Here is a 20,162-nt window from a genome sequence, read left to right on the forward strand (position 1 = left end):
CTGCTTACACACTAAGCTATGGTGGAGATGACTTTCCACAGAGGTATGTTCCACAATAACACACTAACACCAACTGTACTTAAATTTAAACTTAAGCAGCCACATGAGCATATGCAGAACATTCTCTCTGAAGAGCAATTTCCTCAACCTTTATCCACCTCCCTCCTTTTTTTGCATTGTTAAGAGTTCAAATCCAGGATCTTATGTATGACCACAGCCCCATTTTCCTGATTTAAATTCACTCCATTTCCCAAACTGAGAAAAAAACACTATTATTACACATTACATCCCAATAATCTATTCCACCCCAAGCTACTGTAATTCCTCTTTTTCGAGACAGGGTTTCTCTATGTAGCCCTGGCTGTCCTGGAACTCAGAAATCCACCTGCCTCTGCCTCCCAAGTGCTGGGATTAAAGGCGTGCACCACCACTGCCTGGCCTGTAATTCCTTCCTAAAGCATCTTATTCTTGTGTGAATGCATGAGCACTGAGGGAGCATCTGCTGTGGTGTGTGTACTGGAGGCAGGCAACTCTGTGGAGCTGGCTTTCCTCCACCTTTACATGGGTTCAGGAAACTCAACTTGGGAAGGCAGAGTGCATGGCAAACAGCTTACCCACACTAAGCCATCTCGCCAATGTTGAGGGTTGGTGTGTTGCTATGTATTATAATGCTAAATACTGGTCCAGGTTGCCTCAGGGATGAGGAGATCCTCATGTACTCCAAGTGATGCTATGTAACCTTGCCCCACCAAGTTGTCCCTGATTGGTCAATAGAGATGCCTACAACCTATAGCTTATAGCTGGGCAGAAAAGAGCTAGATGGAGTTTTAGTTCTCTGAAGCAGGGAGGGAGGAAGAGAGAGGGGGGGGGGAAGGTGAGAGGGACAGAAACAGAGACACAAACACACAGAGACACCACGAGGGTTGGTCAACTGAAGAATAGCCCAGCCAGAACATGGCAAATTAAAATTCAGGGTTATTGACAGGAAGGAGACAAAACAGCACAGAGGGCCAATACCTGTCCAGCTCTAAGGCTTTAAGGCTTATTATAAATATAAAAGTTTTGTGTCTTTTATCTGGGAACTGAATGATCCAGGGTGGAGTAGAAACCCCCTATTAACTAGATGATTTCCTGTAAAAATTTTTGTTTTACGTATGTTTTATGCCTGCCTGTACATCTGTGTACCACGTGTGCAGGGTCTACAGCTGCTGGAAGTGGCATCAGATCCCACTGGAACTGGAGTTATGTATAGGTGCTGGGAACTGAACCTTGGTTCTCTGGAAAAGCAGCCAGAGTTCTTACCCACTGAGTTCACATCCAACCCCATGAATGATGATTCCTTAAAATAGCCAACTTTTACAATTTTCAGAACCCTCTACTGTGTATTATTTGCTGTTTGTGATGCAGGGTCTGTCTCCCATAGATTATGCTGCCTCAAACTTGACATGGGCTGGAGGACACCCTTGTACTCCTGCTCCATGGCCCACGGCCCAGGATCACAGGCAATCCCAGCATTCATGAGGTTGAAAGTTACCTAGTGAATTCCAGGTCAGCCTGGGCGACTTATCAAAATCTTATTTTGGAAGGGGAGAAAAGAAAATGGAAGACTTTTATAGAACTTGCTTGATATTTAATATTCTCCTCCCCTAGCTTCTTGGCAACATCTAAGTAGCTCAGCTGGCTTTGAACTCATGATCCTCCTGAATGTTGAGATTGTAAGAATGGATTGGTATTAACTTCTACTGGATATAGATATAATGAAGTTCAATTATTCACGACAAGGGCAGAAATCTACACAACCCAGTTATAAATAACTAAGACAGGTATGTGATTTCATCCTCAGTGCCTGTTTGTGAAGTAAAAACCTCAGCCCTCTTCCTACTTCAACTACCGTCATAAAAACAATCTGATCGCTAGAGGGAACACTGAAGTAACAATCCCTCCCCCACTTTATTCTCTTGTTCTTACTGGATTTGGTCTATTTTTACGACTGCCTATGTACTGTTACTGGTGGACACTTTACCTACTAGCCTCATTACCTGTGGACCCCCAGGGAGGGAATCAAGAAGTATATGGAAACACTGTGGCCATCACAACAGGAGGGCTGCTACTGATACCTACTGGATGTGAACCAGAGATGTGATGAAATGTTACTGTAGGAGCTGGAGAGGCGGCTCAGAGACGTAGAGTGTTGGCTGCTCTTCCAGATAACCTGGGTTCAATTCCCAGAACCCACATGGCAGCTCAGAACTGTCTGTTAACTTCAGTTCTAGAGGATCCAACACTCTCACACAGACATACATTTAAAACAAGCACCGAATGAACATTTAAAAAAAAGGATGCACCTACAACAAAGAATTATCTGGTCCAAAACGGTATTTGTTGCAAGTTTGAGAAAACCCACATAAGACATAAAAAGATTAATCAAAACTTTTCATAGAAGGTTGGAGTAAATATTTTGCATCTTATGGCAAATGTGTCAGATCAGCACAGCTCTGTGGCTGTGTTCCAAGTAGCCAAAGATAACCACCACAAATGAGCATGACTATGCTCCAGTAAAGCTTTACAGACAAAGTGTCTGCCAGAGAGATGTGGCACAGGGGTAGACCACTGACCTAGCAAGCCCAAGGCCTTAAATCTATTCCCAGCACCGTAAAAGAAGAAAGCCTTTCAGACTGTAGGTTCTTCCTGCCCACTTCCTGGGATAGTCTACAGTTGTGCTTCGCAACCAAACATTTTGCAGAGATAAAAATATCCTATCTCTGAATTATCCACAACAGCTGTCATGAACCATATCTGCTAAGCACCTGAGATGTGGTGCATGTGAATCAGGAAATAAGCTTTTCCGTTTATTAAAGCCTGACTTGAACGCTGAACTGTGGGCAGTAGATCCTGGACCAGAGTCCCTGGGTAGCTTGCTCCACCTGTTCTCCCACTGAGTAGTTCCATCCAGAATGTGAAGACACACCTCGGAGGTTCCCACCTGGGCTTTTAAAAGGCCATCTTCAGAATAGTCCCATGGGACTAAATCACAGTGAAGTCCATACCAGGACCCGAGTGCTAAACACTTTAAACAGAAGGGCAAATAAAACAATTTTTCCTAAGAATTTCATCACTGTTTATAATGTTTAAAATCTAGAAGCAACATGTTCCTCAAACATGTGATGATTCTCCTCCCTTGGTCTTACCAGGTGTTAGCACCATACCCAGCTAACAGTATCTTTAAAAGACATGTCAAGGGTCTGGGAATGTGGCTCAATTGGTTAGCATGATCAAAATCCTGGGTTTGACCCCAGCACCCCACACAACACAGGCGCAGCACTGCACACCTGTGAACCTAGCACTTGGGTGGTGTATGTAATAAAACATGGAAAGTATGCTAGGACTCAGTGGTACGTCCCTGTAGTCTGGGCACAGGGATGCCCAAGAGTCTGAGACAGTGAGACCTACTTCCAGCCACAAACCAACCACGAACCAAGCCAAAGACCAAAAAACAAGACCAGAAAAAAATTGTTTATTTACATTCCCAATTTAACCTGGAGAGAATGAATTAAGTATGACAACGGGTTAAGCGTTGTGTATAGTAGTGTATACCTTTGATCTTAGCACTGAGAACACAGAGGCAGGAGGATCTCTGTGAGTTTAAGATCAGCACTGAAACACTGCGAATTCCAGGAAGCCAAAGCTACACAGGAAGATATCTCAAAAAACAAAAACAAAACAAAATAACAACAAAACCCCAGACAGACAATGGGTTAAAAATGCCAAACAGTAATTACACTAAGAGGAGGAAGGGTGGCTCAGTGGTCAAGAGCTCGCACTGCTCTTGCCGAGGATCCGAGTCAGCAGCACCAACATCTGGCAGCTCACACCTGCCTACTCCAGCTCAGAGGATGAAGCGTCTCTGGGGCCACTCGAACTTACACATACTCACGTACATATACAAGATTAAAAATAAAAATAAATCAGCTTAAAAAAAAAAAAAGGGTTCTGTGACCACAATGCCAAAGTAGGAGGAATTAAATTAGCCACAGTTCTAACTAAGAGGTAAGACAGTAACAGCAGTGGCAGATTAACACATCCCAGCAACCACAAGCCAAAACCCTGCATGTACTCCAAGCTGGCCTAAATTCTCAATCCTTTTGCCTCACCCCTCTCACTATCCCCCCACCCCCACCCCGGGACTGGAATTGTAGGCATGGGCCACCATGTCCAGTTTGGCCAGACACTTCACTTCGACCAGAAGTGGTCACCAAGTCCATTCCACAAATAAAGACATGGAGGCTTGGGGCTGGAGAGATGGCTCAGGGGTTAAGAGTGCTGTCTGATCTTCCAGAGGTCCTGAGTTCAATTCCCACCAACCCACATGATGTCTCACAACCATCTGTAATGAGATCTGGTGCCCTCTTCTGGACTTTAGGCTTACATGCAGGCAGAATGCTGTATACATAACAAGTAAATAAATCTATAAACAAACAAACAAAAAACAAAAACAAAACCACTGATTGCTCATCCACAGGTCCTGAGTTCAATTCCCAGCAACCACATGGTGGTTTAACATCTAAAAAGTAGAAAATTTGCAATTAAAAGTCCCTGAAATGATGACTAACTCTGTTTTCATTGGGGCAAAGCATGTCATTCCTAGACTTCCACAGCACTTTTAGCAAAACCATCTGTAATGGGATCTGATGCCCTCTTCTGAAGAGGTGTGTCTGAAGAGAGCAGTAGTGTAGTCACATATATAAAATAAATATATCTTTTTTAAAAAGAGGCTCACAGAGGTCACATGATCAATACACTTATTTATCATGCTTCCTCTGTCGATGATATACCATTTCGTTTTCATGATGAGGCAAACTCTCCGTATGTCTGCAGTGCAGCTGTGGTTGGGGAGCCAGGCTGTGTCTAGAGACAGGCTGCCTTTCTGCAGCTTCTCTTCCTCACAGGTGCAAGGCTAGCAGAACGGGCTTTAAACACTGAAATGTCTAGGCTGCCTCTGTGGCTACTTCAAAGTGACAATTTGCTTATTCTCAAGTCCCCAACTCAGGAAATAGTCCATGCTGCTCCCAGGAGTTGAGGACATGCACTGTCACATTTTGTTTATGACAGGTGCTGCTGACAAGGATTACTACTGACTGGTCCCACTTGACAACAACCTTAAAAAAAAAAACCTTTTTAAAAATAAAGGTGGTGTTCTCTGTGATGATCAGAGGGCTTTGGAGCTAGAGAAATACTGCAGACTGCCTGCCACATAGCTAGGGGCTTGCTTGTATCCCAGGAAGAGAGCTAATCACCTTTCCTACTACTTCTAAGCACCTTTGCTAAAGTGTTTGCTCCAAACAAATAAAAGAACCTTGAATACTGGTTCTTCCTTCCTGTTTCTACCCTCTTCCTGTGTTAACACCTTCTGACCCATTGTTACAGACGTGCTGAGTCACTTCTGTAAGTTAGGAAAGTGCGGGCAGTCCTGGGTGGAGACGATACAGCTACTGGGCACCTGTAGGCAGCTTCTTCACACAGCTAGTGAGCACATAGTAAGGTGGTTATAACTTAAAGGAGCACCCATAAGAGGTGGCTAATGCTTTTTTCTTCCTGTTTCTCTGAAATACTGAAATGGAAAAGTACAGCGAATCCCTTGGGTTAAAGCCCTGTGGACGTCTAGGAACGACACGCTTTGCCCATTGAAACTACAATTAGCCGTCATTTCAGGGACTTTTACTTGGAAATTCTTTGCTTTTCAGATTTAATGTGGAAAATACAACTATTGTGTACTACAGTGAGCATCAGATGTTAAAAACTGTTATCTTGGGGCTGGCTCTAAGGAGGGTCTTGCCTCTAAGCATTAAGACCTGGGGGAGAGCCGGGCGGTGGTGGCGCACGCCTTTAATCCCAGCACTTGGGAGGCAGAGGCAGGTGGATTTCTGAGTTCGAGGCCAGCCTGGTCTACAGAGTGAGTTCCAGGACAGCCCGGGGCTATAATAGAAACCCTGTCTCGAAAAACCAAAAAAGACCTGGGGGAGTTTGAATCCTCAGAATGCATGAAAGAGTCAGGAGCACACACTTGTCATCCCAGGGCTGGTGAGACAGCGGCAGGTGGGTACGTCCCTGGAGCTTGCTGGACAACTAGCTTTGCCAATTTGGTGACATTCTACACCACTGAGAAACCCTGTCTCAAACAAACGGTTCAAGGTATCTGAGAAACCACATCGAAGGTTCTCTAACCTGTAGCCCTGTCTACATTCAGGAGCCACTGCCCATCCCCGCTTTGTCCTACTGCCCATCCTCTGGCTGTGCAGGCACCAAATAAGCTTATTGTCATTTCACAATATTTGCAATTTAAGAATTAGCTCTGTAAACCACGTGTGTTTAATTCTAGCATTCAGAAGCAGAGTTTGAGTTCCAACAAGTCAAGGCTACAGAGTAAGACCTTGTTCCACCCATCTCCCCCAAAGAATTAGCTTTGTATACACAATCTGGAAGCCCATTATCTTATAATATTAGAGCAATAAATGTATGCTGATAACTACAGAATCTTTGTAATAGTTCCTTCATATTTCTAGTTTTATTAGATTTGACATACATAAAATTAATTCTGTGAAAATCCATGGCCTTCTGATGAAGGAAGTGGGCTCAGTAAGCACCCCTGCCCTTGGACTCTGGTGGTTTGATGAGAACAGTCCCCAAAGGCATGTCTATTTGGATGTCTGGTTCCCATCTGGTGGCCTGTTTAGGAAGCATGTGGTGTGCCACTGGAGGAGGGCATGCCTCCCTCTCTGGCTACCTACCACCTGCAGATGAGAGAGAGGATGAGTCAGGTGGCTCTTGAGTGAACTCCCCACTGTTGTTCTAGGCCAGGCCATGATAGTAATGGACTCACCCTTGCCAACTGTAAGCAAGCCCCAATTAAATGCTTTTCTTTATAAGTTGCTTTGGCTATAAGAAATAAAAAGTTTTTTTTTTGTTTTTCGAGACAGGGTTTCTCTATGTAGCCCTGGCTGTCTTGGGACTCACTCTGTAGACCAGGCTGGCCTCGAACTCAGAAATCCACCTGCCTCTGCCTCCCAAGCGCTGGGATTAAAGGCATGCGCCACCACTGCCTGGCCAGAAAGAAATAAAAAGTAAGACAGGACCTAAACCTCAGAAAGGAGTTTTTCTGTTTGTTTTGTTTTCGAAACAGGAGTTTCTATATGTAGTTCTGGCTGTCCTGGAAATCAATCACTTCGAAGATCAGGTTGTCCTCTAACTCAGAGATCCAGAGTTTGGGTTTTTTTCCCTCTAACTGCCTTGACAAAATGCCTCTGCCATGTCTCATCTCTGTCAAGTTGGACCTTAAAAGGCATTCAAAACTCCAAACTCTTCTCAGCTTGACAACCAGAAAAAAACTTCCTTCTCTTCAAGATCGAATTCCAGCTCTAGAACACGCTTGGCATGCTCAAGGCCTTGGACTTTGTTTCTAGCACAAACAGGACTGGACAGAGAAGTGTATACTTCCCTGTGTTCTGTCCAGGACTGGCTACCCTGGGCAGTCAACAGCCATAATCACTGTTCTCTTTTGTTCCGTAATTCAATAAGGAGCAGGCTGAAAGAAGAGGAAGTAAAAAATCTTGGTCACACTTAAGAGAAAAAGATGAAGCCAAGTCACAGGGTGTTAATTCCTGTGGTCCTGAACCCATGCATGAGTCCTTCTGTGACTTATACAGGGCTTTCCTGGGATTCTGGCCATTGTAACTCAAACTTACGGTTAAGTAAATTGTGGTCATCTCAGGATTTTAATCACATTATTCATATCCTTAACTAATAGGGAAAAACCAGCCTCTACTTTCCAAAATCGCACCATCAAGCAAATCAGAAGTTTTTACCATTCTCAGAATAAAGCCAACCATGAGATTTTACTTCAGTACTCAGCCAAGCTCAGGACTGTCTACTATATAAGGGAGGCAGTGTGTGTGTGTGTTTGCGTGCGTGTCCTGAGGATGCTTTAAGGACTGGGACAGAGTGGGCATGGTGGCGCAGGCAAAAAATCCCAACACCTGAGAGCCAGCCAGGGTTACTTTGAGACCTCATCTCAAAATAGACAGACAAAAAGAAAACAGCTGGGTGGTGATGGTGCCTACACCGTTAATCCCAGAGAAATTAAAGGCAGAAGTAGGCCTATTCTACAGAGTTGAGTTCCAGGACAGCCAGGAATACAGAGAAACCTTGTCTTGAGCCAGGCAGTGGTGCCACATGCCTTTAATCCCAGCACTTGGGAGGCAGAGGCAGGCGGATTTCTGAGTTGGAGTCCAGCCTGGTCTACAGAGTTCCAGGAGAGCCAGGGCTACACAGAGAAACCCTGTCTCGAAAAACCAAAAAAAAAAAAAAAAACAAAAACAAAAACAAAAAAGCCAAAAACAGAAAAAGAAAAAAGGAGGTTGAAACAGTAAATAATTAAAGACTCCCATATTTCTTTTGATTATTTTTTATGTTTAAAATCTTTTACTAGGCTCCTGGGAAACAAGAATAACATATTTGGAACTTGTTTAAACATTTACAATTTTTTCTCCTGCTTACAGTGTATGAACAGTGAAAAACTACAATGAGATTCTACAAAAAAAGAAATACTTGATAACTCTTTTTTTTTTTTTTAGGTGGGGAGTCAGGGACTTCACCATGTAGACCTGGCTGTCCTGGCATTCAAGAATATGTCCAAAACTCAGATATCAACCTAAAGGAGGCAAGATTTACTGGCACATGGTTTCAGCACATGGTTGGCTCAGTCCAAGTGCTTTTGGCGGACCACAGTGGCAATGGGAGCGTGTACAGAGAAGCTCTTTACTTGCTGGCCAGAAGCAGAGAGCAAGTAAGAGACCAGGTAGTAGGTATAACCTTTAAAGCCATGCCTCTTCTAGTGACCCACTTCCTCCAGCTAAAGCCACCTCCTAAAGTTTCTACACCTCCCAAAATAGCACTACCCACTGGGGACCAACTGTTCAACATACGAGCCTGCTGGAGACATTTCATACTCAAACCACAATACCTATGTGCCTCAACAACCAGAAGCCTATCTCACTCAGTGATGGGTGAGAAGAACTTGAGAAGGAGGCTATAAAAGGTAGCAGACATCTTGAGAAATAATATTTTAGTAAAGTTAATCAAGAATATTCTCAGATAAGTAGACCAGCTTTAAAAAATTTGAGATTAAAAGTAACTTTCTCTAAAATAAATGCTGTTGGATCAAGAGAGATCCCGAATGGTTTAGCACACTCAGGAGGAAACGGAGCAGCCCCCATCGGCCTTCAATTCTACTTACTGGGAGTATTTCTGCTTTTCAGTATTTTAAGCTTAAAATAAGTAATTTTGTTCTCTGAGGGAAAGACAACAGTAAAGATGTAGCACCCTAAAACCTGAAGAACACTAAAGTTCTGCTAAGTGCCAGGTCACCAGGTCACCAGTCTGAACCTAAGAACCATTTGTATGAATGTATGAAGGTTATTATTTACTTATATATTTACTGTGATATTGGAGATTGAACCAGGACTTTACATATGACAGGTTAAATGTTTCACCACTGAGAAACATCTCCAGTACATGGACCATTTTAAAAGCATTCTAGGTTGGGAATGGTAGTGTATGCCTTTAGTTTTAGTACTTGGAAGGCAGAGGCAGGTGGATGTCTTGAGTTTGAGTCCAAACTGGTCTATGAAGTGAGCTCTAGGCCAGCCAAGGCTACATAGTAAGATAATAGGGGCTACAGGGACGGCACAATAATTAAGAGCACTGGTTGCTCTTCTTGAAGAACTGGGTTCTATTCCCAACATCCACATGGTGACTCACAACTGTCTAACTCCAGTTCCCCAAGGATCCGATGTATTCTGCCCTCCGAGGGTACTAGGCAAATGTGGTGTAAAGACATACATGTAGGCAAAAACATGCATCCATATAAACCAGCTATCTAAACCTACATTGAATTGCTTAGTTGTAGTCCCTTCCCAATGTATTTAAACTGAAGATGATCTAAAAAAAATGCACACTCCTGTATATCTCAGATGAGCAGCTCTGACACAACTCATCACCCAGACAACCTCAAAACACTTCTCACCTAATTGGGGTGGTTTTTAGAGGTCACTATAGTTCAAACCTGACATAACTTTGCTTATTTTATGCTAGGATTTGTTGCCAACCTTCCTGAAATGAAGGCAGTTAATCGTAATCCATCAGCCAGTGGGGTATACTTATAGTTACACTAAAGCTTGTTATTAAAATTTTGAACTACTAGGCAATAATAGTTGTTAATGTAAGAAAAAAAAAAAACAAGATAGCTTTATTCCCAGTACTGGGGTTGGGGAGGCAGAGGCAGGTAGATCTCTAAACTCAAGGTCAGTCTGTTCTACAAGGTGAGTTCCAGGCTACACAGAGAAACCCTGTCTCTAATCCTTCATTACTACCATCGCCCCTGGGGGGTGGAGGGAGGGATGACTTCATGAAATTCTAAGCTAAGAATCCGTAGGTTGTGATGGCGCACGCTTTAATCCTAGCACTGTGAGTTCAAAGCCTGGTCTACAGGTTGAGTTACAGGACAGCTGATGCACAGAGAAACCCTGTCTTGACAAACAAACAAAAAAAGACACCTATAAGACAAACTTTACTTATTATCATAAACACAGAGAAAAAAACAAAATCAGGGCTACTTGTCTTAATATTTAAGAACTAAAGCAAACCCTGTAACTATATCCCCAAGAAAGCAGGTCATCTTCATGAGCCCTGTACTGGCTAGCTGGTGCTGCACAATCCACAAGGCCTGGGTTACTACATGGTCTAATGCTGACAGTGAATGTGATATATCCAATTCACTAAGTGTTTCTACTGAAGAACAACTTTCTATTTTCCTGAAATAGCTACTTTCTGAGCCACATACAAATATGCCTTTTGAAGAGTGTGTCAAGTCCATAAAGGCGGCTGGTCATGGAGCTTGCTGAGTGCTGTCAAAGCCAGCAACCCTGAAACGAAGCAGATTTCTTCTCTATTTACAACAGGGACCATTTTCTCTCGTGCTGAGAAGTACCTGCTCTACTTGGCTTCTACCTAGAGGACTCAGAATGACACCAGGTATGAAGTTATGAGTCTACACATACACAGATCCAACACTGAGCTTTTGTGCCCTTCAAATAGGTGTTGCCCTACCAGTCATAGACACACACACACACACACACAAACCTCTCAGTGTAGCTACTACACTTAAACCTCTACAAACAGCAGGGCAGGTGACACCCATGTGCCGCCTAGCACCTGGGAGGCAGGGAGATTGTTGCATCAAGAGGCCAGCCTGGGTTTCATAGCAAGGCCCCGTCTCAAAACCACCAAACCCAAAACCAGAATCTTGGAACAGCACACACTGGAGTGACAAACCATTATTCCTCCTCCTTTATCAGTACCACCGTCATCTTTATGTTCATTAGTATTTTGCCTACATGTACATCTATTGTGAGGGTGTCGGATCTTGGAGTTACAGACAGTTGTAAGCTGCCCCGTGGGTGCTGAGAATTGAGTTCTCAGGAAGAGTGCTCTTAGCTGCTGAGCCATCTCTCCAGTCCTGCATCCTCATTTTTTAAGGCAGAGTTTTGCTATGTAGATTAGACTCACCTGGAACTTGCACTGTCTCTGCCCTGGCTGCCCAACTGTTAGGACTACAAGTGCTGTCCATCAGCACGACTCAGGAAAAGATTTTCTCATTTTGTCTTTTTCAGTGCAAGGGGTCAAATCCAGGAGGGCTCTACCACTCGGCTACATGCCTCAACATAGCTAAAAAAAATTAATATTTGTAAAGTATCACAGCCTGGGTTAACTATTTAAAAATTTGTTCTAATTTCCCTCCAAATGCCTGATAAAATTATCTTCGTTTCTCTTCCTGACTCTAAGTCCCTGACACATTCCGTCTGTCATAGCTGACCTTATTTATCTATTACTAATATCCAGATGATTCTTGGGGAAGTAATATCCAATATGTTGATTTGTAATCTCAATAAAAGCTTGTCTATTGGTTAGCAATCTTTTTTTTTCCCCCCGAGACAGGGTTTCCTCTGTGCAGCCCTGGCTGGCCTCGAACTCAGAAATCCACCTGCCTCTGCCTCCCAAGTGTTGGGTTTAGAGGCGTGCGCCTCCACCGCTGGCCGGCTTGGTTAGCAATCAAGGATAAGAACTGTAAATTGCCTTTTTTTTTAAGACAGTAGTTTTTCACCTCACTTGTCCACAATCTGATCCATAATACAGTTTACCAGATAGATCAGTAGTACAACGAAGGGTGCAGGGCTCAAACTCACACAGCCTAGGAGTGTGGGATGATATGGCAACTACAAAAAGAAATAGTATTTAATAAAATGAAAAAGTGTTTCAAAGAAAAATTTAAAAACTAAGAAACAGAAGGAGAATTTAAAAAGTACACATCAATACTGGGGACAGGAAGCGTGGCTCAGTGGTTAAGAGTAGTCTCTGCAGAAGCTTAGTTCTCAATATCTACACTAGCTGGCTCACAATTTCCTGTAATTCCAGCTCCAGGGAATGTGACGTCATTTCTTCCAGCTTCTATGGAGACGTGCATGCATGTATATATGCATATATGAAGACACACAAGAATATACATAAACAAAATATCTTTTTTTTTGTTTTTTTTTTTTTTTTTGGTTTTTCAAGACAGGGTTTCTCTGTGTAGCCCTGGTTGTCCTGGAACTCACTCTGTAGACTAGGCTGGCCTCGAACTCAGAAATCCGCCTGCCTCTGCCTCCCAAGTGCTGGGATTAAAGGTGTGTGCCACCACTGCCCGGCAACAAAAAATATCTTTTAAAAAATTTTTTTCTTTCAGATTGTGTTTCTCTGTGTAGCTCTGGCTGTCCTGGAACTTACTACTCTGTAGCCAGACTGGCCTCAAACTCAAATAGACCCATCTGCCTCTGCTGGAATTAAGCACTATCAATCATCATTCCTGCCAGGAGGTGGTGTATGCCTTTAATCCCAGCCCTCAGGAAACAGACAGAGGCACAGAGCAAGTACCTGGAGCTTCATAGAGAAACCTGCCTTGAAAAGTCAAGCCAACAGGGCTGGAGAGATGGCTCAGTGGTTAAGAGCATTGACTGCACTTCCAAAGGTCCTGAGTTTAAATCCCAGCAACCACATGGTGGCTCACAGCCATCTGTAATGAGATCTGATGCCCTCTTCTGGTGTGTCTGAAGACAGCTACAGTATATTCATATATAATAAATAAATAAATAAAAGTCAAGCCAAACCAAAAACAAAACACCTATAGGCCAATCGCACATTAACATTTTCTCTTAAGGTTCTTGATGACTCCAGGTGGTTTAAGCTGCTTCCCTCCTCTCAAAAACAAGTAAACAAAAACCAGTACACACTTGGAACTGGGCCTACAGGTGGTTGTGAGCCTCCTGCTATGGATACTGGGAAACAAACTCTGGAGGAGCCCCAAATTAACTGGTGAGCCCCACTTCTCCCCAGCCCTCCACCAATTCTTAAATTACATTTGTCTTCAATGCTGAAACCCAGATCCCCTTGGCTGCCGTTTAAGTTTTCCAGTGCTTTCATCACGGATGTCTGCAAGAGCAGGAAGGGATGCTTATGGCATGCTACAAGCCAGAGTGGATCAATTTATGTCATCTGCTATTTTCTCTCAACGTTGTAAGAGTACCACAGTTAACTGCTAGATTAATGCCAGAGAGAACTTCATACTGATGACATCATCTTTACAAAAGTAACCATATTACCCACTATAATTCTCTAGAAATATCAAGCAATATAAAATTACTTGGTGATTAAATTATGATCATACCAAGTTAGAACTTGTGAACAAACAAGCTTCAGGTGTACTTGGCAAAGAGACAACAGAAAAGACCCGAAGCAATGTGTCAGTCACATGAGCATACAGAAACTGGCTTTATTGGCAAGAATGAAGGAGTAAATTTACTGTTAGAACGAACGTGCTATGGTAGGCACAGACCTGAAACCTTCAGCTGGAATTACCATTTTAAACACACTTGTATCCACTGCACAGCACATGCCCATGGCCCCGTTAACAGCAGGAAACCTTAGAGTTTCTGCCCCATCCTTCTCCATGGAATGGAGGTGTTGCAGCAAGTTTTGGGGGGCATGCTAAGCCTTATGCTTTCAGATGAATACTTATGTTAGGCTGACTTTCTTTGATTAGTTATTTAGTCTTTTTTTTTTTTTTTTTTTTTTTTTTTTTTTTGAGACAGGGTTTCTCTTTATAGCCCGGGCTGTCCTGGAACTCACTCTGTAGACCAGGCTGGCCTCGAACTCAGAAATCCACTTGCCTTTGTAGTCTTTTTTTTTTAATTTACTTTTTTTGTGTATTTGTGCCTGCATGTCTGTGCTAGGGTACCAGATCCTCTGGAGTTACAAACAGCTGTGGGCTGCCATGGGAGTGCTGGGAATTGGACTTGGATCCTCTGGAAAAATACCCAGTGCTCTTAACCTCTGAGCAACCTCTCCAGCTTGCTAGTTATATATTTGACATTTTTTTGGAGCTTTTCAACTATTCAACTACGTTTCTCCCCCCCCCCCCCCACCCCACCGTGTCTCTCTCTTCTTAAGACAAAGTTTCTCTGTGTAACAGTCTTGGCTGAACTCACTTTGTAGACTAGCAAGCCCCAAACTCAAAGAGATTCGCTTGCCCCTGCCTCACAAGTGCTTTGATTAAAGGCATGTAGTATCATACCTGCCCAAACCCCATCAAACTCTTACAAACCACTGCAGGAAATGGGGCGATGATCAGAACTCACCAACTGTGTACTAACCCTTCAATGTTTTAAGGCTTTAGCAGTCTCCAGGAACAGTTCAGTTCTCAAAATCAGATAAATCTTAACTCCCACAAAACCTTCTTGGTGTGAACTAACTCTACCTACAGTACCTGGCATATGTTGAAATTTCTAAGAGAAATATCTTGTTGTTTAGAAGATGTAAACAATCTTCCCCATGCTCACTTTACCTTTGACTAGATCTGAAGGTACATATTCTCCTGCACTTACCTGAGATGCTAGAATGGCCACATTCACGGCATGGAGCGAGCATACAGAAAAACTCAAGAGAGTGCTGTAAAGTGTACTTTTAATTCTTTTTGACCACTCACTGCTTATTAAATGCCTTACAACAGAATACAAGAATGTACACAACATTTTGTAAGTGTGACAAAACTCTACTCACACTGGCTTCTACTCTTCCATCTTTTCTGACAATCTTAGACCTTCTGACAAAAATTTAAAAATGGTGCAGCAACTTTGCAAGTAAGTTTGTTAACTCCTCAACACTAAAGAGAAATGAATGAACACGCCACATGAAAATCTGTACAGAGAGACTGGAGAGACAGCTTAGAGGTTAGAGCACTGACTGCTCTTCCGTTTTCAGCACCCACAGGGTGGCTCACAATTGTCTGTTAACTCCAGTTCCAGGAGATTGGACTCTTTTGGCCTCTGCAGGTACTGAACACACAGTGCAGAGTCATACATGTAGGACAAATACCCATACACATCTTTTTTTTTTTTTTTTTTTTTTCGAGACAGGGTTTCTCTTTATAGCCCAGGCTGTCCTGGAACTCATTCTGTAGACCAGGCTGGCCTCGAACTCAGAGATCCACCTGCCTCTGCCTCCCAAGTGCTGGGATTAAAGGAAAACAAAATTTTTAAAAAGTTTAATTTGTACACAGTTACCAAAGCACTACTCAAATGATCATTGTCTCACAAACATATCAATAAAATGAGCTAAGACACTGCTCAGTCAGGAAAAGAATTTGATACATACTACAAACTTTCTAAGACTATGGAAGCGGAAAAGAGCCTGTCAGCAGCAGGCTCACAGTTGATAAGGCATTCAGAGCAGATGACTCTACAAACGTAATAAGGAGGCTGGTGGAGCTCCAGGGCTGTAGGGATGCATATGTGTGGTGCTAGCTAGCAAGTGTTTTTCTTTGTGGGATGGAGGGAGGGTGGTGATAGCTTGCACACAACTGAAAAACAAAATAATCATCACTTTGTCTGAGTCAGTCATACAAATTATAATTAATAAATCTGTGTTAACTTTTGGAGACATGAGCTCTTTGAGAATCAGTAGAAAGGTTTTCTGGCCAGTTGTACAAAGTCGGTGAGACTGAATCTAACTTACTTGAGTATAACTGGAACCAGGCTGGAGCATTTTGCTATGTACGTTTCTAAAATGTGAATACAGTTTAAGGAAACACAGCAGTACATCAAGTAGTTCAGACAGCTTGCCAGATTAAAAAAAAAAAAATCCACCCAGTCGGGTTTGGTCACCTCTGGTCACCTTGCCTTATCAAGCCACTGGTCCCCAAAGCTTAAGGAAAGCAGTACTAGACATAGTCATACGCTGATTTAGTTCAACAAAAAGTACTATCCAGCAGGCCCTATTGTAGGAGATGTGTGGTTTAGAAACGACCAAGACAAGTCCCTCCTCTAGTATTCAGTTTCTCACAGCTGTGGACAGTGATGCCATATGGATGGAGGGAATGAAAGATGGAAATATTTTGGAAAAAAAGCATGGCATTTTGGAAAATGCAACAACCAAAATTCAAAATCCAACATATAATGAAACCAAGATCACAGCAGTCCTTGCCTGTAGTGCATTGTGAACTTTATGCAGCCCTAGTTCTGAACACGGATGTGTACTTTGCACTGTGTCTGCAGACATGCTCTCCCATGCCAGGGAGTGCTCCCTAAGACCCGAGCCTCCATCGCTACAAGATGTGGTACTTTTACTGTCCATGTTTTACAACTAGTCTTCTACATGGAAGTATCAAGTTAGAAGTTCCAGCATTTTCTGAAATGTTCTTAAACACAGCTGCCATTTTGTATTATATATTAACCTAGGTGGCCTTTTCAATATTGATCATTATCTATCAACTCTGAACAACAACCAAAATGCTCTATATTTGAGGTATCAAAAATTCAGTTAATATTGAATTCTTTTTTTAAAGAATTAAATTGTATTTTTAAGTACAAATTCATTAATGTAACCAGTATGGAAGTTTGCTTCCATGTTTAATAAATAGTAAAATTATATGCATGCCAAAGAATTGTTTTAAGATAAAAATTATTTGTGGTTGTTACCAGTAAATGTTTTAACTTTTGTATGTGTTGCATATACTTCTATATCCAGGGTCACAAACATGTTCTTGGTCTACGGGCTAGAGAAATAGCTAGTAGTTAAGAGCGGTCGCTGCTCTCCGGGTTTAGTTCACATCTGCATGGTTCATCTGACTCCCTCTTCAGCCCTCCACAGGTTCTAAGAATCATGTGATACACATTCACATGCAGAGAACACTCATAAACATAATAAAAAATCTTTTAAAAAGCTTTTCTTACACATAATAAAGAAATTTTTTTAAAAAGCTTTTTTTCTCCACAGGCAGTGGTGGTGCATACCTTTAATCTCAGCACTTGGGAGGCAGAGGATTTCTGAGTCTGAGACCAGTCTGGTCTACAGAGTGAGTTCCAGGACAGCCAGGGCTACACAAAGAAACCCTGTCTCGAAAAACCAAAAAAAATTTTTTTTCTTCTTGCCTAGATATGGTGGTACATGCCTTTAACCCCAGCACTTGGGGAGGCAGAGGCAGGTGGATCTCTGTGACTTCCAGACCTACCTGGTATAGATGGTGAATTCCAGGACACCCAGGGCTACATAGAGAGACTCTACCTCAAAAAAACAAACAAATAAATATAATCCAAAGATTAAAAACAAAACAAAACAAATTCCAAAACTCGAAGTTGTTCTTGTGCTAAAACAGGGTTGCAGATGGAGAAACTTCAAGTTCTGCTCAAATGGAGCTTACGATCCAATAGAACAAGGTAAGAGGTTTAAAAAACACATGCAAACAAGATGTTCTACGATGGGTTGGCTACGATGGGTATCTGAGAAAGTAACGCTTGTGACGAAAAAAAGGAATCAGCCACATAAAGACTAAGAGACAGAATTCTACTGAGAAGTCCTTCCTGAACCGTATGCTCACCGAGGAGGAGGATAAAGGAATGAAGTGCATACCGGTAGTGAGCTCACCTACGAACCTAGTACAGGGATGTCTGGGAAAGGTGGCTCAGGCTCTGGGTGGACCAAGAGTACTATATTTTGAGATTATAATTACATTTCTCCCTTCCTGTTCCTCTCGTCAACTCCTCCCCTTTCCTGATCTCCTCAAAAGGCTTTACTTTTTTTGAGACAGGGTCTCTCTGACAAGGCTGGCCTCAAACTTCAGAGATCATCCCGTGTCTGCCTGATTCTCCTCATTTCTGAACAATCCAGCTTTGAATGATCTTTCCCTCCTTTCTGTGTGCCTTCAGCAACTACGATCTATTTAGTCATTCTTGCAACCCCTTTTAGCAAAGGCACTGTGCTAAAAGCCCCACCTAAAAATTGGACACACTTAACAGTCCTTACAGTAGATAACAATCTAGCAGAACAAAAAATTAATAGGCACAGACAGCCAATACCAAAGTGGGTGTAGAAGAGAACATACTCAGAGGTTACTAACAGCAGAAACAGTGCAGGAGAAGTTCATGGGGTGGGAACACCAGAGAGGGGAATGTCTATCAAGGCTGTGGATTCGGACTTGTGACTAAAAGTAAAGACGTTTACTTTGTGTAGAATCACTAGTTCACTTTCAAGAGACTTCTAATTATTTTCAATTCCTCTAGCAGGTGACATTCACCACCGTATCCTGAAGAACTGACTCAGTCACTGGCTGGTTGGTTACAATGGATGAGTCACACTTTCAGAACTCACCTCGTCCCGGAGCCACTTTGCTAAGGGATTTTCTCTAAAACTACACTATCCAAGTTTCAGAATATACCCACTAAAATTAAAACAACCAACATTTGTGTATGTATTTGTATATATATATTACAGTATGTTTAGTTCAGAATCTTACAAACTGTATTAGTTCTTTTTGTTTTTAACTTTCCAGTCAGTCTTTCCACACAGCCAACAATGAATGCCCACAAACATCTTCCTGCTCTAGCTTCCTGAGTACTGAAATTACTATTCCTGGCCCACAGAATCTTTACGTTTTAAAGATTCAAAAAATGTTTAAAATTATGTCTGTCTGTGGAAGGTGGGCAGTATATTCACATGAATGCAGGTACCCGAGGCCAGAGGCATCAGACCCTCCCCAGAGTTGAAGTTTTAAGTAATTGCTAGCAGTCTGACACAGATGCAGGACATGAACTCAGGTCCTACACAAGAGTGTCTTGTTAACCATCTCTTCAGCCCTTCCTTAAATTATTTTAAATTTGCATTACTAAACTGAAGCTTATATTTCAGAGGAAAAAAGTCTGTTTCTTTTTCCATTTTCACAGTTGTCTGTGTATAATGTGCGTGTGTTCTTTCTACTTTATTCACTGAGGCAGGGTCTCTCAATAAAGCCAGAGGCTCCCGATACGGCTCATCTCCCTAGCCAGCTTGCATGGGGAACTCCTTGTCTCTGCCTTTCAAGGCCCCATGCTCACCAGGGATCCAGTCCTCATGTTGTATGATCCGTGCTTTTACCCACTGAGCAATCTCCATAGCCCCACTGTCCACCCCATTGTTCCCCCCATCAAGCAAACCTTCCCACTCAGCCCCTCAAAATTTTTTCCCATTCCCAACACAACATAACTGAAGAAAAGCCAAACAACATTCTTTTGAGGCAATGGCATCTCAGTATCTCCAAATAATATTCCATGGCCAAACTCACCATAGAGAGCTGTCCAAGTTTGATTAATTACATCTAGACACACAGTTCCTGACCTGAAACAGATGAAAAAAATGGCACTTTTTAAAAATTAGAAATCTAGTTGCATGTTTCTGGCAGCCAATTTTATCAAAAACACTTTGTAACAACAGATCCTTTAAGATGCTGGGAGTAAACTGGAGAAGCACAGGGATTTACAAGTTCTTTTGTGTTTCCTTTACAATCAACAAGGAACAAGAGTGAGCATTCCAAGAAGAACACACCTGACCCCAGTGATGAGAATTACCAGGGAACAAGAGGTAGACCTTGTGATTTCCCAACACAGAATTTCAACTGTATGAATGTTCTGAGTCTCCTAAGAAAAACAAACTTAAAGAATAATTTGAAAAATAACTAATCTATATTTTTAAAAATATTATAGATGTCA

General features: G+C 42.4%; 1 protein-coding gene across 3 annotated transcripts in view; it reads right to left on the reverse strand.

Moving 5' to 3' along the window:
- The window catches only part of Ube2h (ubiquitin conjugating enzyme E2 H), a 95,199-nt gene that overhangs the window by 9,379 nt on the left and 65,658 nt on the right, over positions 1-20,162 (reverse strand). For 2 of the 3 annotated variants that reach the window (XM_028762532.1, XM_028762534.1), the window contains one exon: positions 19,739-19,791. The exons of the other annotated variant lie outside the window; for it this stretch is intronic. In XM_028762532.1, coding sequence (XP_028618365.1) covers positions 19,739-19,791 — 53 coding nt within the window. The remainder of the gene's footprint in view (positions 1-19,738; positions 19,792-20,162) is intronic. 3 annotated transcript variants of the gene reach the window in all.

This window comes from Grammomys surdaster, unplaced genomic scaffold (genome assembly GCF_004785775.1).
Source record: "Grammomys surdaster isolate TR1022 unplaced genomic scaffold, NIH_TR_1.0 134, whole genome shotgun sequence".
Lineage (NCBI taxonomy): Eukaryota > Metazoa > Chordata > Mammalia > Rodentia > Muridae > Grammomys > Grammomys surdaster.